General features: G+C 34.8%; 1 protein-coding gene across 1 annotated transcript in view; it reads left to right on the top strand.

The window, feature by feature from the left end:
- Positions 1–24,758, top strand: part of ATP8A1 (ATPase phospholipid transporting 8A1) — a 101,167-nt gene that overhangs the window by 14,579 nt on the left and 61,830 nt on the right. Inside the window, exons 7-19 of the mRNA XM_017744293.1 lie at positions 22–95; positions 1,766–1,835; positions 2,431–2,558; positions 7,001–7,112; positions 7,887–8,052; positions 10,259–10,386; positions 13,021–13,098; positions 15,493–15,581; positions 16,109–16,153; positions 18,741–18,813; positions 20,757–20,862; positions 22,074–22,156; positions 22,309–22,358. Of these exons, the coding sequence (XP_017599782.1) occupies positions 22–95; positions 1,766–1,835; positions 2,431–2,558; positions 7,001–7,112; positions 7,887–8,052; positions 10,259–10,386; positions 13,021–13,098; positions 15,493–15,581; positions 16,109–16,153; positions 18,741–18,813; positions 20,757–20,862; positions 22,074–22,156; positions 22,309–22,358 (1,202 nt within the window). The remainder of the gene's footprint in view (positions 1–21; positions 96–1,765; positions 1,836–2,430; positions 2,559–7,000; positions 7,113–7,886; positions 8,053–10,258; positions 10,387–13,020; positions 13,099–15,492; positions 15,582–16,108; positions 16,154–18,740; positions 18,814–20,756; positions 20,863–22,073; positions 22,157–22,308; positions 22,359–24,758) is intronic.

The raw sequence follows: 24,758 nt of genomic DNA, 5'->3' as shown, positions 1-24,758 counted from the left end.
ATTTCAAACTGGGATATGTAGGTGGCAGTAGGGGAAGTAGTGAAAGTGACCAATGGGGAACATCTCCCAGCTGATCTCATCAGTCTGTCATCAAGGTTAGAATAAAGTAGTTGCACAGCATACGTGTATGTGGGTCCTCATATACCAAATATGAATAACACTGCCATGTTGATAATCTTTGCTTTGCTATTCACCTTTCTTCAACAAAACCTACATATTTATAAAATTAGAAAGGGTTCAGTTGATAAAATGATACAAATCATTGAAGTGTAAATACACAATAACACTCCAAGAAATTAAAGTTGTTTCACTCCTCTTGGTTTTTATGCTACCGCCATGAAATTTTATCAAACAAGTGGTCATTGAATAACACAGTTAAACACCAGGGTAAATATATGTTTAAGAGGAATGAATATACATGTTTCTACCAACTCACTATTTTCAGCAAAGAATATAGTTTAACATTGGTAGGACTGGTAGAGGACCCTCTGCACAAACTTGGATGTTGCACAATCTCTGCTGCATGTGGTGGTAAAAGCAGCATTGTTCTTGTGTATTGTGACAAAATGCATGTTTGTTAGACATGTCAGCTTTATGCTATTGTCCGTACTCTTACCACACTTTATTTTTCCCTAACCAATCAATGGGCCTGCCTTGATCTAACTGTAATTTACTTTGGAGGTCACGGTAATCTGCTACAGTTGTTGCAATTAAGCATGTGTCTCACTTGAAATGTCTTTGCTGCCTTAGTTTGTTTTAAAAGTGCTTTACAAAAATATTGTTTGGTTTTTATTGTCAACTAATAAAAATGTTGGAATTGTGAAAGTATCTTCCACAGGTGTTGCTATCCAAACAGGCTAAATTAAAGTTATTTATATTTTTAGAAAAGTTTGCCAAGAATAAAACAGTATCCTGAAAGCACCTTATGATAATTTGTCACATTTTAATGCTTGTACTTCACAAAATTGTGTTAGAATTGCCTCCTTAACCTTATCCTGCAAATAATCTAAAATTGTCACTTATCAGCAGCCACTGTTGCATTAATAAAGAAAATTTTAAAAACACTTGACACTCAAATTTCATGCTAGAAGGAAGGAAAACACTAGAAGCTTTAACGTGTAGAGAGTAAACCTTTATTCTTTTATGTTTTAAGGGGATTTATTACTTACTTGATCCTTTTCAAAATCAAAACTTCTTTCTGTCTTAAATCTAAGTAGTAGGTGTTCTGTCCTTATGCCCAGAAAATGGGACATGACTGGAGTAATTTAGTAATTTCTCAGTGTGTGTCAAATGGATGAAGCATTCAAGTAGTAATATTCTGCATGAACTTAAAACTTTTAGTTTAACAAAGCTTTTGAAATGGCAGAAGGAGGATATATTTCAAAAACCTTATTATGTTATCCATAATTTAGACTTCTTTTATAAGAAAACCTTTTGCAAGGAAACTTTAGTATCTTAAACTCCTGATGCCTGCTCTAGTAAGCACTACAGATGCACTAAGCTGTGTCTGTATCATAATCTCATGCATAAAGATAAAACACTTGCTGTATACAGTGCTTTTATCAATTTTTCATTTAAGAAAATAGGCTTTGGCAAACTTCTCTGAAAATGTACTGTTAATTTTTATAGACTTGGCTGTAAATTATTCTAGTTTGAAGATTTGATAAGACAAACCTGTTTGCATAAATAAGTATTACAAGATTACAGGAAGTTTATGGATTTTGCCATTATAATTTTAAATTCTGGATTTTTTTTCTCTTAATAGTGAACCACAGGCCATGTGCTACATTGAAACATCTAACTTAGATGGTGAGACAAACTTAAAAATTCGACAGGTAGGTATTTCACTTTTGAGAATATTGCTGATACTATTTTTGTCTATTATTGCTTATAAAAACATTTTATTACATTAATGGACATTTTAGAAGACTCTGAAATTTTAGTGGTTTGAATAAAAATGGATTATTGGCATCATAAAAGTGGAGCAATGAGTGGTACTCCTCAGTCATTCTTTGTGCTTTATTTTCAGGTTTTTCCTTTGGGAAAGTAGGTAGAAACATAAGTAGTTTGGGTATTGGCTTTGTTTGTAGAGAGCAGATGATGAGGCAGAAGCCCTGCAGAAAGCAGCTGATGGGGCCAGTATTGTCCTTCAGGTGGGGAATAGCAGATTTTGACTGAGTGCGCTGTCGCTGTGCAGGGACAGTCTTGCTGAGCTTTGTGATGGATTATGACCCCTGTCTTGGTCACGGTATTTTCAGATGCCAAGGTGACTTTTTTCACTGTAGCACTCAGTTGTGACAGTAAAGTGTAGCTGGCCCATTTTACTCCCATTGGGATGATTGTTTTCTCATCTTGCACTATCAGTTTCATAATTCATAGATTTTTTTATTGGATAGTGTTTCTTAATTTCATGACGAATTTTGTTTACAGGGTTTGCCACTAACATCAGACATAAAGGACACAGAAAGCTTGATGCAACTTTCTGGCAGAATTGAATGTGAGAGCCCAAACCGACATCTCTATGACTTTGTTGGAAACATCAGACTGGATGGGCATGGGTATGTAAATACAAGGAACAAAATTTTGGGAGATTCAGTCTAACAGTAGATAGCTATGTGATCTTAAACTACTGAAGTTAAAATATGAATAGTAAATCTTTTTCTATTTATTCTCTGCTAGACTTTACTCTTGAAAAACTAGAGGCATAAAACCTTACTTCTAACGTCTACAACTCGAGTTGTTTTACTAGTTGTCCTTCAGAAAACATTAGGTATTAATAATAGAAGAGAGTGCTAATCACATTCTGACAGTTCTGCAATATGTGCCTTGTAACTCAATTCTTAAACATGTCATCTGTTACAGAAGCTGGATAGAAATGGTTGCTTGTCTGTTTTTTTTTAATTGTTCTTTTCTTCTCTTTGTCTAAGTCTGGAGTGGAACAGAGTCCATTGCTAGATACCACCAATTCTTCTAATTTCATAGCTGAAAGATGTTTAATACCTTAGTGTACTGAAAGTATGTTCCTTTAAAAATGGAAAATGTGCACTTACAATACACATGCTTGTACAACTGCTTAAAAAAATTCCTAAAATACTTAAATGCTTACCAAATACTGATATTCAGAGTCCTCTGTGGGTTCCCAGAAGATTTATTGCTAGGTCCAGAATTGTTGAATCCTTCATTCCCAAAGATTCACAGTATTTCTTAGTTATTCAGTAGTTATTTCTTTCTCCATATCCAATATTGTTCATGTTTGTGGGTTTAGACTGATACATATACTACTAACTAATTACTAAATACCTCTTTTTTTTTTCCCCTTAATATTCCATTTTTTATTTACTGGTTTCTTACAGATGCATTCCGGGAGTTTTCAGTCGCAAGAGTGTGGATGTATTATAATTCCACTGTACTTGTCATTAAGAAGAGAAAAACATTTACCTGTAATTCTTCTCTGAAGGTAATAGTTATAACAGATCCACACATTCATTCTTCCTCCCTGGCTATAAGGAAAAACATACTTTCCTTTTTAATCTAATAATTTAATTTTAAAAATTTGATTTAAAAAAATATTGAATATTCTGATGGCTATCATGCCTGAAGAATGTGTAGGAAGACGCCATCTGCTGGTCAGGCAATTTTTTATTTGAGAAATTCTGTTTTGGAATATTATGCCTGTAGTTCTTGTGCAGTAGGATAGTTCCAAAAGTGTGGCTCTAATATAATATTTACCTTCAGTGAAAAAGAATTGCAGGTAAGTAACTCTTTTTGGATCCTGGCCTTCCTTCAACCTGAAAAATCAGTGATATGTTCTTTTTCTGTCCATGTTAGAGGGAGCGCAAATTCATCTAATTCATACTTATTTGTCCAGATCTTTAGACCTTCCTACCAGATTATGTAGGTCCAGTTGTGATTTACACTTTATCCATTACCATCTTTACATATTTGCAAAAGCAATAGAGAATACTGAAAACATATCTCCCTCTTCTTTCACTTAATATAAGTCATTGGAGTGTCATAAATGTTGTATCTCATTGACTTTTCCAGTCTTTTCTTTTTCCTTTCATGGGAGAGCAACTCAAAAAAAAAAAAAAAAGGTTTTCTTTTTTTTCTTTTGGATACCCAGTATTCAAGAAGACAGAACACCCATTACCCATTAGTTATTTTGCCTTTTGGCTAAATCTGTGAACTAAAAGAGGCAAAAGTTTTCTTGCTACCCTCAGCTTTGAGTGAGCTAACCATGTGACCAAAGTGTGCAGCTCTTTATTATGTTGATGAGTATACAGAGGCATGTCAGCTTGGTTTTAGTCCATGAAGATATTTAGCTAGAGAAAGGAGAAAAGTTCTTTAGCCTGGTTTATATGAAACTGTGACTGGACAGTGGCTCAGAGAATGGTGAGGGCATTGTGCCCTCACCATCAGATTCTAGTTGTCCAGATTTAAAGTAAGTGTTTTCCTGAAGACATTCTTAAAATTTTGGATAAGAGTGAAGTATACTTGTTAACAAAAACATTCTGGTGTGTATACTTTCACATGTGTCTCAGAAATTACTAGTTCTTAATATCTTTGGCAGCTCTGCCAGGAAAGTATTCTAAAAGCGTCTTTCCCCATTGAGAACATCCCTTACTGAAAACAACCCAAGCCTGTTGTTGAGAGTCAGTACTTATGTAAAATACAAGGGAAATCAGATGAGTTGGATCAGCTTTAAGAAGGCTGAGGCTGGGAAATAAGACACTTGATGCCTCTGTCAAGTCATTGCACCATTGCTTTATTAGAGTGAAGCGTGATCATGATGTTGAGAATTAGTCACATGACACCTGGCAGGGCTTTCCATGCCCCTGGGTGCTTTGCTGTCTGTTCTCATCTCATGTTAGTCTCTGTACCAGTTCTACTGGAGACAACTCCCAGTGTCTGGAATCCTATTCTCTTGTGATTGTCTTCCCAGTAAAACACTCTTCAGAATAAAGTCCTGTCCAAGTTGAAGAATGTTATCCATTTGAGAGCCACTGTCCTGATGGAAAAAAAAGTCAGTGGATTCTGCAATAGAAGGGAATTTGCTACATATTCTCCACAGGTTTTAGAGAGGGAAAATGAAGAGAAAGATCAGGAAGTTGTAGAAAGAGTCTTGGAACTTACCTGACTCTTGAAGGAGTACAAGAGTTTAGAGTTGAAGATTTTGACTTCTGCTTTCCTCTCCTTTAACAGCAAAAGAGACAGAACCTTTTGGCATTCCAAAGGAGGTCCACAGTTCAAAAAGTTTCCAATTTATCTATGGGAGACTAGCATATAGCCTAGAAAGTTTTTTCTTTCATCTTCTGTGACATTCATGTTAGTGTTAATAGACTGAAAATATCTATTTATTCTTAGAATGATAGGGAATCCATTCTGTGACTGAAATGTCTGTGTTGTATTGATAAATGATTCTAAAGTTTTAGAACGGTTCTGATCAAGGAGTGCAAATAAATACAAGTGCAGAAGCGGCCTTTGATATCAACAGGAGTTCTTCTTAATGATTCCTGAGTAATTCAACCCCAGGTGTTTCTTTCATACTTGAAAGGACATTTAGTCTCCTGGTTTTGCCATGATATGAACATATTTGAAATACATGAGCAGCACAGTTCAGATTTAGAAAACAAGTAAGTATTACTAAATATATCAGTAAATATGTCTTACATTTCAGTTTTCTCTTCCAATACCTTCTTTTGATGCAGTGCCTGTGCCTGGAAATTGTTTTCCATGGCAATATCATTCAGGATTTCAGTTGCTGAGGTATACTTAATTGCTGGGGAGAAGAATTCCTTAAACAGTCAGTATGCTCTGTGCTAGTTTCCTAGAAAGTTTAGTGGACCAAGTTGCAGTGGAATGGTGTTTGTTAGTAGTTTGGTTTTTATAGAAAAGCGCTCAAATATTTTTCAGAATTTTTTTTCCTAATTTCTTCCAGAACTGATTCCAAGAAGCTGTTTGCCACTGTTAATTTTAAAAGAGCAATAATTCTACTTGCAGTGTTTGAATCTTAAAAGTTTGTGTGAGAGGAGAGGACATGATGGTCCAGAAGAAATTATTGCCTGAATCTCACTCACTGAGACTGACTATAGTCTTTGAGTTACCCAAAATGTTACTAAATATAATGGCTTTTTCAGATGCTTTATATTTTATATATCAGAGATACAGTTGCTGTCCTAAATCAGTTAATTTGTGATCTTAATAATGCGTTGCTTTCAAAAAAGTAGAGATAGTAGTCTTAGGTAAAAATTCCAAACACTAGAGTACTTTTGACACATCTGAACTGCTAGCTGGTATTTATAGGAAGAAAAGTACCAAAACAGGGCATGTTTTTCCAAGGGAAAGGGTAATAATTATCTAATATTTTTGTATTTTAAGAAAAACTTGACCTACATTTTATGTATAAAGACAGCTGTCTGAATTTAAGACAATTAAATGTTTCCAATGTCTTTTGAGGGTATGTTGCTCCTTTACTACACACAGTTTTAAAAGAATAACGGAACAAAATATACCTGGTTTTGCAGTTTAAAGAAGCCGCATGAAATATTATTGTGAATGTTAAATAAGTGTTTTCATAAGGATGTTTATTTCACTAGAAGAGTGGACTAACTTCAGAGTTCACAAAATTACTTCATTTGAAAATTGCTTTTGAAAATCAATTTTGTAAGAGACCATTTAGGAAAAAACTTGGTAATCATAAATCACAGGAGAATTAGACATTTTTAGTTTCAGTATGCTTGGTTAGTAGTACCATATAGAAATTAGTAGTCCATAATAAAAATTAGGTGGTAAGTAATATTTTTGCAAAGTTAGATTTTTGGCCTGGTTTTTATCTGTCAAATTTTCTCTGTCAAAACTCCCAAAAAGTTAACTGAGAAAATTAGGTTCCTAATGTATTAATCCTGTAAATTTTGAGAAATTAGCTTTAGCAACTACTGATTACATTTATTCATTGACATTGATTGGTTTTGTTTTAAAATGTAAAATTTCTTACTTCTAGTACTGTGCCATTGGGATCTGATCAGATTCTTCTACGAGGAGCTCAGTTGAGAAATACTCAGTGGGTTCACGGGATAGTTGTCTATACTGGACATGACACAAAACTTATGCAGGTACAGAAACATGGCTTGATTCAATATAGTAGTAAAATGTCAATAATAGAGCATCTTTCATATGAATTAAAAGCAATAAAAATAAAGCAATTTCTGGTCATTTTTAGTCACTTAGTCCCAAAGTAGTTTTTCTACTTGTAAGCATATTCATTGATTCTCTCTTATAACTTGTGCTTTGAAAACTATTTATTAGCAAGTTCTATTATCATAGTTTATCTTTTTATTTTTGTCTGCTCCTAAAACTGTCCTCTTGTGGGGCTTTCTTTCAAGTGCAAAGGTAATCATTCTTGCCAGAAAACAAAATGAGGAGGGAGGATACTGAAATTACTTTGCCTAATGTGTTTTGAAATACCAAAACAGAGATGCACCTGTTGAAAAATAAGAATTTCAGATTGGTCATTTATGTCATATTTATTGCTTTTCTAATCTGTAAAATAGTTACTTGAAAAAGTGTGTTTGTATTAGCAGCTGTCTTCTATTGCACTGACAAGGTGTATGTATCTTTGTTTTTAATGTTTATTGTTAACTGTTGGTGTTACCAGTGTTCTGTGTGATTGTTTAAACTTCTTGTGACACAATTCTAAAGCTCTAATTCATATATTTGTAAGATGCTGAGTGGGTTTTCTTTAAGTAAAACATTTTTAGAGCATTTATGATGATGGCGTATTTGGGAAAATATTTAGAAAAGGATATAGTAACATGTAACTTGAAAAGCAAGAACCGTGTTACCTCATCTAATATTTAATAGCCACTGTTGGTTTTTGTCTTTTGCAGAATTCAACAAGTCCACCTCTTAAAATGTCTAATGTGGAACGAATTACAAATATTCAGATTTTGATTTTGTTCTGCATCCTTATTGCCATGTCTTTGATCTGCTCTATTGGCTCAGCTATATGGAACCGGAGGCATATGGGAAGAGACTGGTATCTTGATCTAAACTGTAAGATTTAAAATATTATATTAATATTTTAGTATTCAGTTGCCTTTCATATTTAGAAAGGACGATGATTGCCTTCCCTTGCACAGTGGGTTTTTTGTCAGTCTCTCTTCTTTGTTTGTTGGCTAAAGTCATTAGACTAGGTATATCACAGCAAGTATAAAATTTGCCTTACTGTGCCATCTTAGCTCTTGCTAAATTCAGGAAGGGTGAGATGATTTGTTTTCCTCTACTTCTTTCAGGCACTACATCTCTGCAGCTCACCAAAGTCTGTGTCAGCATTCCACTGGCATAAACAGTCAGCTTCCAAGACATCAGACTAAACCCTTTTTGAACTGCTTCCGATAGATTGCGTTTAAAGCTGCAGTGACTTCCTGACTTTTTAAACTTGCTTGTCTTAGAAAGTGACGCTGTGGCTTATAATTTTTAGTGTGTAGGGATTTAACTAGTTAATATCAGAGCTTAATAGACTTCTCCTAAAGAAGATAAAAGAGGCATGGGAGGTCTCATCTAATAGATTATACTGGGCAGCTGTACGTAAGGTGGATGCAGGACACTGTGATGTTACACAGGCCTTCACGGCAGCATGAAACATATTGACATAGTCTGACCCTCAGTGAGGAAACAAGATTTAAAAGAAGTTTTCATGAATATACTTTGCAGTCAATTATTCATGTTTTCAGAATTTCTTATGGTGGGTCTATAGCCATCTTTACTTAGGCAGCACCAAAACTGAAACAAAGCTCCTGAGTACAAAGTTTCTAAATGTAGTCAGCAGAGTGGGGGGTTTTGGGGTTTTGGTAAGTTCTAAAAGAAAAATCTTGAAGTTCTGATTTGAAGGCACTCCTAAAATTTCTGTGTCTGTATTTATGATGAACCTTGCTTCCCTTCTTTTCGATGCTGAGAAAGAAACTTTTTTTTTAATTAAGAAACTTAACTTTCGTGTTTTCCTAGCAATGTAAGAAAAAGTGAAATAGTTCATAGAATTTTCACAATTTTCAGTAATATCAAAGAATGGCATTAGTTGTGCTTCATCTGTGCATTTTTTTTCTTTTCTGGGAAATACAAAAGTTTTAAGAATATGGTGGCTATTATATGGTTGGCACAGTAGTGAAGCAGTTCATAAATTGTTGTTATTCCTGAAAAAAGAATGCATGAAATAGTGGCCATTGATACTTCAGTTTGTGTGTTTTCAACTGATTATCCATGTCAGTTTATTTCCTGATATATGTCCCATGATTAAATGAAATTGTGTTGGGTTTTGTAAGGTATGTCATTTAAGGCTGTATTCAGCACATATTTGTTCTGATACCAGATGCTTTTAATATGTAAGAAGCATTTTATCCCCCTTTCCCCCTAGTTATTTAATTTTTTAGCTCCCTGGTCTTTTAGATTAGTACTTCATTTGATGCTGGAATTGATATTAATGAAAGTCTCCAAAACCTTCTTTCCTGGATCTTAGAGTAATAACCAAATCCACATTGGACAGACAGTGGAAACCTATCTGAGGCCCTTTTTCTTCGAGATATCTTGAATACAGGCAGGCAGGCTCCATCTTTTACCCTTTTTCTGTACTGTAGAACAGACTTTCCCATTTGCATCCTCTCTGAGGTGCTGCTGCTAGTTACCTTTAAAAGGAAAACATAAAACTTTAAAGGAAAAAGTAGTATAAAACTGCTTGGTTTATATGTTAATATTCACATTTCCAGTTGTTTAGAACTTTCATTAAACTCTCTCATTTCATCTCTTCCTTTCATGGGGTGTGACTTTACCTTTTTCATAGTATTTTGCTCTGTTGAGGGAGATTATATGATTGTGTGAGTGTGGATGGAGAAAAAATGCATTCCACTATGTATTTCCCCCTTTCAAAATACAAAACTGTAATATTTTGAGTTTAGAACTTGGTTGCTTATGTAGATATTCCCAGATTTTGATCTTAAAATGTAGCAAAAGAGGGAATGGCTGGTAAGTTTGCTCTTCAGAAATTGGAGATGATTGCAAAGATCTCTGAAATTGAACTCCTCTATTATAATAGAGATCCTTAACGCTGATGAAGGTTTTATCTATAGGCAAGTGACACTGTAATTAACTCCAAAATTTCTTAGAACACTTTAAAAATCAGCTGTTAATACAATATTCTGAATACAATAAGTATATATACTTCTAAGTACAGTCTCAAATGTTTATTGTTTACTTTGGTTTTTGGCAGATGGTGGAGCGAGCAACTTTGGATTGAATTTCTTGACTTTTATCATTCTCTTCAATAATCTTATTCCAATCAGCTTGTTGGTTACCCTTGAAGTCGTTAAATTTATCCAGGCATATTTCATAAATTGGGTAAATATTATTTTTATAATACACATTAATTTCTAAAATAGAGGGATTCACAAGTAAGTGAAATGATGGATTGTTTGTCTATGTATACATTCTTTTCAGACTTTTTATAAATGCTGTTTATTAGTGGAATCTGAAGAGGTAATAATAAGTTCTTTTATTTAGTGCTCTTATATCTGCACCAGATTGATTTTTGGAGCATGTTTGTTCTAATCCACTAATTGTAGAGGAGCAAAGTGAGCTATCTGTGGATTGCAGATAGAAACTTCAGGTTCTCATATTCCCCAAAATGTGATTAAAACCAAATGAGGTTAAATGTTGATACCAAAAAATTGATATATTTTATTTAACAGTAAATGAGCGTGAAAGAAGGAAATAGAAAAAGTTGGGGGGAGGACAGGAAGAGCGAGAGAGACAGATTAAGTAGAAATATATCACCCCTCCATGGCTCCCAATGACGTGGTGTCAGTCCTCTCCATCTGGTCTTCTTGGTGGCGAGGGTCCCCCTCCAAAAGGCATAGAATTCAATGGATTAATATTTAGTTAACCAGCCTGGTTTGGGCCGGGTGGAAATGCCCAGGGCAAATTTGACAGTGTCTCTGTCAAGGCTCTGGGTTAGTTGCATCATTGTGCATCATGTGCAGTGCTCTGGTGCAAGGCCTCAGGAATGAGTCTGGGGAATGCTTTGGGGGTCTTTGATGGATTGTAACACCCCCTCAGGTGCCCCTCACATGAATGTCCTGTGGATGTGGCTTTCCTGGGGTGGTGGGGGGTTGTTTCAGAGCTGAGCCTGTTTGTGTAAGGGAGGATGGATGTTCACTGCGTTTGACCAGAGGTTGCGCCACACCCCCAAGACCTTCCTCCCCCTCCGGCCTTGGTGGGGGCAGAGTCTGTGCAAACCTGGCAGCAGGAGATAAGCTTGAGACCTATGGCCTCCCCCAGCCCAAAGCCATCGAGGGATGATTTTCAGGACAGCTACTGGGATTGGCCCTCCCTCCCATAGATGCTCTCCCAGCCTTATCTGTTTCTTCCCAGACCTGAGATGACTGAACAAAAGTGTCACTTTATCTTATCTCAAGTTCTCTTAGCTGGCTTAATTTACAGTCCAAGGTTTTAGTCAGGGAGCCCATTCAAGGTGGGCTTCGGTGGTGCAGCTTTACACATCAATGTTTAAGCCATGAACTATAATCAGTCTCTGACAATGTTCTTGTGCTTTTTACTTTCTCATTATTGATATTCAGGTATCAGTGTCATTCAGAATGACCAGAAGACAGTGTTTTGCAGTGCTGGGGAATTTTGTCCAGTTTCAGATTTTCTTTCCTGACTCACCCCATGTTTTCGGGTTTTTTGGCATTTTGCTTGTTGTTTTTTTCTCAAGCACAACCATAGTTTAATGGAGTGGGGGTTTATTGTGCAAAGGCAGTGTCTGTTAGTATTATCACTTATGAAATACATAAAGATCATTTTGTCATCCTTTAATTTTTTTTTTTCTTAATGAATTAGTGGGGGAAATGAAGGTTTTACTCTGTTTGAGGTGGAAGTGAGCTATTTTCCTTAAAGCCATGTAAGCATGCCTTCCATTTTTCTGGGTTTTTTCCCGAGTGTATATTTATCGTAGCATTCTGAACACTTCAGTCTGATTCCTTGATCAAATGTGTGAAATAGATTTGTATGTGTGAGATATGTCACCGAGATATAGATAAGAGTGCATGTGAAGTAGCAGGTGAAGCACATGCTTTATTTTAAAAGTTAAATACTTTTATGAGCAGTCAGCTGGTTTCAATCTCTTAAATTTTTCTTGTGCTGTAAAACAAACTCTTAACAAATTGGAGAATGCAATGAAATTCTTCCTTAATTTTCTGTATTTTAAAATCGATATTCAGCAAAGACCCATTTTGAATGCGTAGATTGCCACTGTTTATACAGGAAATCAGAAAGGCAGTTTTAACTTCTCTTCCTGCCCCAGTTTCTGTTTATGAGGGATTAGTTGACTTTAATTTATCCTAATCTGGGACTCTGGACATTTATCCTAAATAATATTTCTCTTTGTGTGTAGATTACATTTGCATGGAGAAGTTGGTCATCTGCAATCTGTTGCACTACGTTGCCATATTTGACATTTTAATCTTTTACTGTATTTGAAAACAAACTCTGATGTTTATTTAACAAGTAAGAGGAAAAGAACTCACACCATGTGAATTGTATTTTACATTTATTGTGTACTTGCAGATTTATCTTCATGTTTTTATCTCAAGATATATTTATCTTGCTATTTAGAAATGACTGGTTGTGCATACAATAGAATTAGGTAAGACTGACTTCTCCCTAAGAGTCACAGTGTAGTATTTCTGCTTGTTGCTAAAGTCATTTTAGATGTATGGGTCAACAGTTTTTCAGTAATACAGATCACTAGAAATAATCTGAGCAAAATCTCCCATGAGAAAATCTTATTTCTTCTGGGGACTCTTGGAAGTGATCTGATAGTGTCTGTGGCTTCCCGTCTTGAAACAATCTTAAGTAGATCTATTCATGTTTGGTCTTTTCTTCTATACTTAACTTTTCTATTTATGTGCTAGATATTTTGTAAGAAGTTTTGGAAGACGGATTTCTAAATATATGTACTTTTTTTGTCTGTAGGACATAGACATGCACTATGAACCTACGGACACTGCTGCGATGGCTCGTACTTCCAATCTCAATGAAGAACTTGGACAGGTAGAAAAAAAAATTACTGGTTCTAACTCTGTGTATTGAAATTATTCATTTGAGGATTTATTTTAAAAAATATATTCTTGCCTTAGTATTTGCTTATTTTTATTCTCTTTTTGTCAGATATTTTTAAAAATACTTTGCAATATAAGCAAATTAAAACCAGAATTAAATGAACAATCTCTGTATCAATGTGTATGTGGTCATCACAGAAGATTGAAGTGTATCAATAAAGTTACAAAATCAAAGGAATTTTGAGCATTAAGGCTGTCTGTGGCACAAAATTTAGTCGCAGTATATACACTCATGATAATGTGTCTTCAGTATGTCTTTTTTTCCCACATGCTCTGCATTCCTCAGAAGAGACAGTGACTATCTTAGGGTTGAATCACAGTTTATATATGTCCTCTTTTCTTGCCACTAAAGACTGGAAGCTGTGAATGGAATGGGGTCTCATGGCTGAATTAAACCGTGGAAATTTGAGCTTAATTCTTCTTTTTGATTTGGAGTTCTCTTTGAATACTGTAAAACCAGTTTGACTTTTCACAAGAGATCACTTATATGTTGTTCATACTATGGAATTATGACTTGCTACAAGTGAGTCTGGGACGCAGGGTGTGCTTTTAGAAGCACTGCACATGGTATTTGCTCTTTCAGTCAATTGTGTTTGCAGTCTTGCTTTAAAAACATGCTAAACTTTCTGGTACACTGTTGATGGGCAACTCTTGCTGTGGAAAATAAATTACATGCTCATTTAATTGAATTGTATTATGAACACAAGTATGCATATTCATGCATTTCCTAACCTAGAAATAACTAATTCTTTACTTTATTGCATGGGAATGTAAATGTTGTCTCTGGCTTTCCAAACCAAATAAATAATAACTTGGTTTTAGCCATATAGCAAAGCAGTCCTAGGGCCTAATACTTAAGAGATGTGCCTTTTGGAAAAACTGGCTGAAGATTAACATGTTCTATGACTGGTTTACATAGAGGAGTACAGGGCTTTTGCCTGCTGGGTTTGACATGTATGTGCAGAAAAATTTGTTCTTTTCCTGGCTTTAAAGGGGGGTACGAGCTCCTCTAGTGGGGAAGAGTCTTTGTTGAATCTTAGCTTTCCTTCTGTTTCATTTTACACTGTTTTTTCTATCTCTGCAGCTAGTTTGTTATTCACATTCCCAGACACATTCTTTCCTTTTGACTTCAGTAGTTTTTGTCTTCATTTCTTAGGTTTCTCATCAAATTCTCCTTCACCATCAGGAGCTAGTCAGACTTCTTGGGATTTACACTTTCATTTTTTCGAGAGATTCTTAATTTGAGCAGATTTTTGTAGGGAGACCAAAGGACTGCGCTAAAAAGAGCAATTTTCTTCTTTGAAGTACATGAGGGTTGCACATAAGGAAGAGAAGATTTCCCCCAAGAGATCTTTAGGTTTTAAGAAAGGCAAAACTTTGGTGTTGGGAAAAAAGCTGAATTTTCTTAGCTGCAGCTCCCATTTTCTCATTGTGCCCATACACAACAAAAACAAAACAAAACAAAAAGTGCAGCATAAACCTGACACAGAGGAAGATTTCTTCTAACTGCTGATTTGGCTAAGTCATAATTCCTCAGAAACATTTTTACTAATACATAGCTTTATTAGTCCTACTAATTCCTAATTAAGAATCCTTGGATTTATTTTTAATTAGAAATGAATTTTAATCAGTTGAAATTTATCTGTGACTCACAGAAGTTTTCGTTCATCACAGATGACTTCATTTCTTCATACATTAACTTTTTTCTTAAAATTGGGTTTAAACGAAGCTTAAAAATATCACAGGTTCATGTACTTCAGCTTTGAATTTTAAAATGCTTTACCTAGTAGTTTCTGGAACAGAAGGGTTTATAATGCTAGGGAAACAGGAGATCTAGGTAGAAAGGAACGTATTTCTTCTTTTCCTGTTATTTGGCATTTCTGATCTGTTGCTCTTCTACTAACATTTCGGCTTTAAGAAGATATTTCCATGTCAAAAAGATGGGTTTAGAAATGCATATAGATATACTTTTCTTACCATATGGCTTTCTGTGAGAAGGTTAATGTTTTACTGGCAAAGTCATTGGTCTTCACTAGTTTCTTGCACTTCAGCAGAATGCAGAATGAGGGATGGTTAAGTATACCACTGAGCACTGAAGAAAGCTTAGGTGTCCTGACATCTCCGTTGACTGATTTCTTTGGAAATGGGTATGAGGGCTGTATATCTGCCATGTTTATGTATTGGTTTTGTTGTTGGCTTTTTTTCTATAAAATGTGAAAATTGCAGAAGAGGTGAAAATATTTCATATGTTGATAGCTATGAATGCTACTAGATATGTCACTAACTGTTGAATGTTAATCTATAATGGATTTTATCATTCATTTAGGTCAAATACATATTTTCTGACAAAACGGGTACCCTGACATGCAACGTCATGCAATTTAAGAAGTGTACTGTAGCAGGAATTGCATATGGGTAGGTATTTTTACATGCTGCTTCATCTGTGTGCCTCTGCCTGTCCATATGTACCCATGCATTAATACTGCAGTTAAAATAAACTTACACCTGGCAATATCTATAGCTCAGTCAGCTTTTTGTGACTATAAGATGTTACTTACAAGAGACAGGATCATTTCTGTCAAGACATCTCTTTTTGCAAAGAGGAACAGAAATTGAGAATACCACAGGCTTTCTGCTGTAAGGCAACTTCAAAATGCATGTTTTTGCCATTGTTTACCCTGCTTAATGTTGTTACAAAATAAAAGCCTGAGGGAGACTTGCAAAAACTTGGTTTGTTATAGTTTATGAAGTCTCAATAGCAACACCATATTTTTGTAATTTTCATTGCAATCTAGGCGCTCGCAAAATAGTTGCAAAAAGGGGGTTTTTTTGGTAATTTGGTTTGATTAGCTAGCTACTTTTTTTAATACATGATCCAATTTTTTAGCATTTGTGATTCTTTCTCCTCTCCCTGTTCTATTTTTCCCTTGCTTCTTATGCAGCCATTGCCCTGAGCCTGAGGATTATAGTGTTCCTTCAGATGATTGGTAAGCTCTAAAGATCATTTAGCTTCTGCTGTTTCTTGAAGATTCAGGTTTAAAAACACTGAGCAATGTATTTAAAAATTGAGCTAAATGTGAGATAGTTTACTACTCAGAAATTATTTCAGCATTGAATTCATGCAGACTGACCATCTTACACAAATTTATGCCATCCAAATTCTATGGCATTAGGTTGCGTACTCAGGAATAGAATCTCTGATAGGGTCCCTGAAATAAAGTGCAGTCATTCTACTGACAGTCCTGGTGCAATTCAAAATTACTTATTGGAGAGGAAGTTTTGTCTTTTGTTACATATTTGGTACTATGGTAACTTCAATCACGCTGTTCTACTGTTAGTCAGTAATACGTTAGTAATAATCAATGATGTGCTTAGAAAAAAAATCCATATTTGAGAGTGAAAAATATGTAATGTTATTGTTGCTATTTTACTTCCTACAGATAATTTTAGAATACTAGCACTACATAGTTCTTAAATGGAACTGAGATTAGAGCAGCCAAATACACTTGGGATTGACATTGATATCTTGCCGGGGCATCAGGAAAGATAAAGTCCTGACTTCCTTTCTGCTCTTATGTACATGATGCCTTGTACTTCTTCATTATACTTTCTTAAACTAAGTATTTGCAATACCATTCAAAGTAAGCTCAGGTACATCAGAGAAAAAAAACGTCATTTACAGCCTTTAAATTATCACTGTTTTATTTGTTGAAAGTAGCAACAAGGCAATGTCATACAGAATTGCAATGTGTTGTCACCTTTTGTTGAAAACATTTGAAGGAAAAAAAAGTCTTTTCTAAATTAGAATTAATAAGTTTACATAGAAAAAACCCCTCAAATCCTGAAAAATTCCTCTCACAACACATAAAATGTAGTACACATGCACACCCCAAAATCTTACCTGATCTGAATGTCATCATTTGATGCAGAAGGAAAATGTTTCTTAAAGATGCATAAGTGTGCTTAACTGCATACAAGTGGTTTCATTAAAACAATGAAGTGCTTCCATGAAGTTAAACATCCTTGCTTATAAGCTATTAAGTAAAAAGACTAGTTTTGACTAGCACACATAAAAATCTTTTTGAGCGCATCTGAAATGGATAAACCGATGTCCAGAAGAACAAACCCAAACCTTTTATAGGCAAAGAATATATTAGAAATACTTATAAAATACAATGCTTGAAATTTCTTGGTGTGGAAATCTGTTGCAATTAATAAAATCTGTTTGTGACAGTAACATTTCTAGCCCTAACATGACTAATATACTAAATCCCAAATCTTTTATATCTTTTTTTTTATTATTATTATTAGAAAGAATTGTTTTCCACTTTGTCACAACATATACCTGCAAATAGTTTTCCTTATTTTAGCACTGAGAATCTGGAAAATTTACATCAGAAAGCTTTAAGCAAGCAAATCTTAAAGCTTAGACTCTAAACAAATATATTAAGTCTGAAGATGTTATTATTTGGCACTTCAAGATCTATTTGCTTTGCATTTAAAAAAAGTCTTCATGAAGGAGAATGCTTCAAATTTTTCACTTCAATTATAGTTAGAAAAAGTAGTCCTTGCATGGCTGTACAGAGGAGGTTCTGCATTTTATATCCCTCCACAGCAGTTATTGCAGGACTAAAACAGATCACTTTTGGTTTTCATAGAGAATCCTTAGACTGCCTTTGATGTATATGGCTTATTCTTCAATTTAAATCACCAAACATATTTATTCTTTTGTAAGATTATGTAATCCAAAGCAAGACCCAAAGTAAATGGAAAAAAAAAATTTCCTTCAGCTGGATTCACCTTTCAGTATTGTTTTGTTTCACTCAAATTCAAAGTCATCTAGATATATTCAGCTGTAGTATTAAGAGTGTAGCTGTAGACAGCTGCAGTAACAAATCTTCTAAGAAGTATCTACATTTTTGAGTTCTCACATTCAGCCAGAATATTTGTGCAATTCGGGAGATGTTAGTGTATGACTTTATTTGTCCAGAACCATCTCTTTCTTGCATTTCTTAATTCTATACTTCACCATTGTTGCTGTGTCTTCTTTATCTTTCAATTTAATATGTTCCTTTTTGATCATAAGTAATAGAAAGCAAACCCTCTACATGCAGACTTCTCTCATGTCTGAACTCATTTGTTTACCTCTTTCAGATAACAGACTTGCTTTTCTGCAAACATTTAGAAACCTATCCCAAAACTGCTAATTTCTTGTTGAAATGTGATCTCTTTAGGCATTTTTTTTTTGTGTCCCTTCTGTAATCTCATTCTAGAGATCAGAAGAAAAGAAGCCTCAGTCTTACATTGTGGATATATTTTTACTTCATCCTTCATTACCTGAATTCAGCAGAGAGACTTTGCTGGATTTAAGTGTATTTATATAAACCAAGGTTTCTTTAAATTAAACAAACTTTGGAAATGTGAAAGGAGTACCTTTTCAATTCTTTTTCTCACAGTATATGATCGCAGCCTTTATTGTAGCAGCTACAGCCCAAAACTTGTGTTCGGATGATTTGTATATAAACTGTTAAAATCATGCTAAGAATGATCTCTTTTTTACTTAATTATTTCTAGGCAAGGCCCACAAAATGGAGAAGAAAAAACATTTAGTGATGTATCATTACTGGAGAATCTTCAAAACAACCATGTAAGTTATATAGAAACAATTACCATTGTTTCGTGAGATGAAACCATTGCTTCCAGTAATTCAAAAGATTATGTCCTTTGAGGGGAAAATAAATAAATAGTGTATTTATACAAAATCAGCATGACCTCATTAAAACTTTCATAATTGTTGCTGATACATGTTAATTACATCCAACCCTTTTTTTCCTCCTTTTTCATTTTGATGCTATGGTTCAGATGTTACAAGTTTGAAGTAGTCTCATGTTCTTCATTCTCTGGGTGTTTTACTGGTACTCCTGTGGTTCAGATGATGTCATGACATCCATTAAAGCTTTTAGGATAAGCAAAGTTATTTTACATCCTGACATGACTTACCTGGGCTGGGACAGGAGTCAGGAGTTAACCGTATGCAGTGGGTTTGTGTGCATGCTTCCATGAGGTTAGATCTTCAGTTCAGATGAAGAAATGAAAAAGGCATTTTGGAGGCTGTTACTTGTACCAAAGAGACAATACATTTCTCAGGAAATGAACAAGTTATTTTATGATCTGTTTAAGAATCAGTACAATCATTACAACCTTCTGTCTTTTGTTTGTACAACAGATGTTTTTACCTAGTCATAACCAACACCTACTTTAAACAGTGTAACTATTTGTTCTCTTTTTGAAGAGTGTAAGTAAATTGCTCTTTTCTTAAATTTTGTCTTCCCAGCAGACTAGTTCCAGTTTAACTAAGAGACAGTGAAGCATCTTTTTCTTACAAATGGGGCAGTCTTTAATGGTAGACATCTGAGAGCCATTCTCAAATGTATCTAAAGCAGAGGGGACTCTTACACTTACCTGCACAGGCCATTTATATTTACAGTGCTGGTAACAGGGAGAGTAGCATAGTTTGAAAGAGGCATCAACTATTACTGCTGTTGTCAAAGTGTCCTTGGCGTGCAAGTGTTGAACCTTCACAGTTTTCTGGTAGATACATAGTGTTAAGTATATATATATAATATGAGCCTGCAAGCTATAAAAATGTGTTTGTATGCATGCTAAAAATTGAGATACACATTCAAAGAGAGGTTTCACCACTGTATTTTAAATGTCTTCTGAAGTGCTTTGGAAAAGAATTTGTAATTCAACCTGTTGAGGTAACTGAGCCACTTCTGAATACATCTTAGAGGATTTGGGGGCCCTCAGTGGAAGAGAACAGGAACCTCTCCCATTAGTGTTTCTGCACTACAGAATTAAATTAGGTCTTCAAAGATTATTGTATTTTATAGAGCAATTGTAATGTTAGTCTACTACAAATCTGAAATACTATAAATATGCTACAAGTAACCCTCAGCTGAGGTGGCAGCTGCTTTGAGCTCACTTACAGGGAATGCTGGGGTTTCTTTTAAACAACCATTCAGGAGTCAGTTCATTCATTTTGCAAATGCCAGCTGTAGTAATAAGGTTCTTAGCCTGATATATTCATTTAAATGTCCTCTTGAAAAGCAGTATGATCTTGCAACATTTTCTATGTGATTTTTGCTGTTAGATGTTAGATGTGTGCTGCATCTTTGTAAAGATTCTTAAAAAGCATTGTCAAATACAGTATTAGAAAAAAGTAAAAGAGATTATTTTTTAATAAAAAAGACAACATCCAAAGAGACTTCTGTGAATAAAGTAAAATTTTTTCAATACATTATTCATACTTACCTTCTCTAAAAAATGATTATTTGAAATGTTATATGGTTATCTAATTTTGATTGTTACAATAGCAGATGCCACTAAATTCTATTTATATAACCGGTATTTAAGTACAGCAGAAAGAAGTTACCCTGCATGCTGATTAGTGTATAGGTGGTTTTTAAAGAAAAGAGGAACAATCTGTCATTAAATTTTTGTGGGCTATTATTTGTCTGTATCTATTATTACATTTTGGTTATTTATTGCTTAAATGATTCATCACACTCTGACATCTTTTTTTCTTAGCCAACTGCACCTATAATATGTGAGTTCTTGACGATGATGGCAGTGTGTCATACAGCAGTTCCAGAAAGAGAAGGTGATAAAATTATATATCAAGCAGCATCTCCAGGTAAGACTCAGATAACTCAGTGAACATATTCTATCAACTCAACAAGCAAATTTTATTCGGTTCATTGTTTTTGAAATAACTTCCAAAATTTAAAAAAAAATCTATAAACCCTATACCTCAAAAAGGAGTTGGTATCAACTAAAATCAATTTTGTAAAAAAGGATTTAGACTTTTTAAATTTTCTTTAGAAAATACATCTGAATGTCCTGTGGATTATGTAAGGGCAAATAATCAGTAACCATACAGCACTACTAAGGTGTTGTCAGACTGCTGTGGAATTCTAAAGGAACTGCTCAGAAGTAAATAAAAATCAATCAGGAGACAAATTGATGTTCTTGCTTATGAACCTATTCTGTACTTGGTAACCATTATACTGATTTAGAACAGAGACTGTAATCAAAACAGAAATGTTTTTAATAGGATAGAAATTGTGTTAAATTCTGTTAGAGATTGACAAAATATTATAATGCAAAAGGTCTGTTTCAAGCTTATTGTGGTTCATAGACAATTTTCAAATTCAGCAAATGATGAAGCAAGGCAGAATGATTTAAAATATGTTCAGCTCTGCTGAGCTAATGTGTTACAAGTTATGATGGTAAAAATTACCCAAGGTGGAGAGGTTCTTCCCTGACTGCCCCGGCTTCTAGGTGCCTACCTCTCTGAATCCTGTCCTTCAACAGCTGAGAGACAAGGGCAGAGGTAGGGCCATAAATAAAGTTAACTAAGTCATGGCAGTGTTTTACTGGGCATTGCAAGCAAATTCCATTCTGACGTCCTGGAGCCACTTGGAGAGAACTGATGACTTTTGGAGATGTGGTTGCTGGTTTCCTGAATGTAGACGATGAAGAAACCTATTATTTACAGGAATGACTTCTAACTCTTCTTGTACAAACCAGAACTTAAACCAAAAGCAATGTGCTTTGTCCAGTGCCCTACTGAGGAAGGTGCTAACCTAGGTGCTTCGCAGAGGGTGCTCGCATTGCTGAGCTGAGAGTGTTCCTTTCAGGGCTTATTTTCTCTGAACTGTAAACTCATTTCATCAGTTTTAACAGGAGAACAAAGAGTTCTTTCCAGCACCACATCTAATCTTAAAATCCATAAAGGAAAAAAGGAAATGAGAAGTAGAAAAGCCTGGACTGTGTTGATTAAATCATGGGGTAAACTAACCGTTTTCTGGTACATTTGTAAAATAACTATTTAACTTGCTGCAGATGAAGGAGCATTGGTCAGAGCAGCCAGGCATCTTCGTTTTGTATTCACTGGAAGGACACCTGACTCAGTAATCATTGAGTCTGTAAGTACATTGGAGTAACATTATAATTTACTGTATTTGCTTCGCATTATGGTACATTTGTATTGACATGTTTGGTTCGGTTTGGTTCTTTTGCTTGAGATTTTTCTTTTAATTCTTACTCTTTTTTTATTTATTCTTTTTTTATTCTTCAGCTGGGACAGGAAGAGAGATATGAACTGCTAAATGTCCTGGAATTTACAAGGTAACTTTTTACATGGTGTCTTTTTGTGGAAATACTTAGAAATTTCTCTCATGAATAAAAATGTTTGCCTTTTTTATATTTTTACAGACAAAGTATGCAGGTTGTGTAGCTTTCGTCTGTGTAATATGTAAACACACTATATACAAAGCAGAGTACATGATTAAAATTAAAATTACACCTGGTTTATTGTAAAAAAATTTTGGAGGTTTTTTTTTTTTTCTTGTTGTCTACATTGTGACTAATATTTTTCACTTTTGCCTTTGCTCAAAGATTAAGAAAACCTTTGATCTCAAAACTTTAAAAAAATCTGTGAAAAGTAATATAGGAAAGTACTCAAACTTCTAAACGTATTTCTGAAAGCCCTGGCACCATATGATTTATTAAAAAGCGAGTGTATTTATCATGACTGATAAAATTAAATTTTGCATTTGACCTTAAATACATTTGTATAACTATGGCTTGTTTAAATACTCTAGACTGAAACTCATTATGTTCTGAGCAGCATCACTACAGCATTGACCAGTTGGTTTACTTGGAATATGAGTTTATCACGTATTTTGCTTTCAGTAAAAATTTTGTGTTAAAGTTCTTGGAGTTACAAATGTACCCATAAGAAATATGAATGCAGTTTCAATTCTTATGTAGAGCTGTTTATATTTTATCGGTGTTTGCTGTCTGTGTTATAAATGTGTAGGTCCATTGCTTACTTTGGCAAAGGGTAAGGAAGGGATTTGCATGTAGAGGAAGTTCCTTTTTTTCTTAAAATGATTACTCCTAATTGTGCCTGTGGAAAGTGATTGTTGTTTTCCTTCCTGTCCTATTATATTTCCCTTGAGCTTAGCTAAAGAACCAAAAAAATGAAAAAATAAAACAATCCAGTGCAATACTGGAGAGACAAACTGAAGATGTATGAGTTGGGTGAAATCAGAGTAGTTGCCTCTAGTTATAGTAATAGCAATAATAATATGAAACGTAATGAAAGATGCAACAGAAAGTAGTTTTTATGGTTATGAATGTCTTTTAGTGTCTGTTTGCAATTAATGTTCTTTTTATATAATGTAGAGGACATACGTGAATTTTTTAGATTTATGTCATGGTTTCATTTTTTTTTGCAGGCATTGCTTGCATTTTCTTTTCTTGAAAGTTAGCAACTATGTACTGCAAAGTGCATTGCTATTAATTTGACTTCTGTGGAAGTTCATACTTCGTTTCTGGAGTAACAGTGAAGGATTGTTACTTTGTTTCTGGTTTTCAGCTTTGTCTTGATTTCACAGATTTTTTTTTTTTAAATTTCTGTGTCAGTCTAAAATTGTAATTTAAACAGTGATACTTTGTGGAGATGGGAGAATTGCTTATAAATCTCAATCTTCGGAGGTTTTTTGGTGGATACTGATCACAGAACTTTATTAAGTATTCAGTTTTTATAGACTTTTTTTTCTTATTCTGCAATATTTAGCTGTGCTTTGAATTGACTTGTTGGAAGCACTAGAGGTCACCCGTGTTCCACAGCAAGAGAAATTTTGGCTCCAAAACAACACCATTTGCATGGGTAGGAGCCTGTCGCTTCCGAGAAGTAATCTGTTTTGAATAAACTGTTAAGAGTTTGCAGGTGTTCCAAGTTTTTCCCAGAAAAAATGCAAATTAATTCATTGCCGCTTTCCAGTACAGGCTAGATTACTACTCTTCTGCAAGTAGAGTGCAACAGTGTCAACATTTGATAGGATAGTCTTCCGGAGAAGCACATTACAGAAGTAAAACTTGTAGGAGTACCTGGTAGGCTTGCCACTTCTGGTATTCTGTTTTTTCCGTGATTACACTTGTGCCTGTGAAAAGAGAAGTAGACTTATGGAACATAGTAATTATACTTTGTTCATAGCAAGGAAGTAGTTGTCAATCTAATTGGCAGGTGAGCATACTGAAAGCATGCTGAAAATACTATACTGATAATTCTTAAAATTAGCAAATAGTGTTTTAAAAACTTGTGCTGAGTTTATGTTGCCTCCAGTAGATAGTCTGCTCAGATGCCACAACTGCTTGTGGTACCTTTAGTTCTAGAAAGTAAAGAGTTGTTCAGATTCTCTGCTGTTCAGGGCTTCCTGTACTGTTAGGGAAGGAATTGTGCAGTGTTGTTGTGCCTGTTCTTGTATTCTGTCACCTAGTGCTGTAACAAATAGAAAAACTGCAGCTGTCTCTTGGCAGCCCAAACCAACTCCTAGGGTAAGTGTTTGCAGGGCAGGGAATAGCAAGGCGCTGTGTCAAAGATGCAGAAGCGTAGAACGTCTTATGTTTGACTATGTGCACTGTCTTTTCACCTGGGCTAGTTGTGAAAATGAGTAAGATTTTGAGTTTGTGATTCCTTGTGTCATTACGTATAAGCAACATCCACTATCAGTGCACAAA

This window comes from Corvus brachyrhynchos, unplaced genomic scaffold (genome assembly GCF_000691975.1).
Source record: "Corvus brachyrhynchos isolate BGI_N302 unplaced genomic scaffold, ASM69197v1 scaffold17, whole genome shotgun sequence".
In the NCBI taxonomy this organism is placed as follows: domain Eukaryota; kingdom Metazoa; phylum Chordata; class Aves; order Passeriformes; family Corvidae; genus Corvus; species Corvus brachyrhynchos.
Note: the sequence above shows the minus strand (reverse complement) of the source record. Positions and strands in the feature narration are given on the sequence as shown.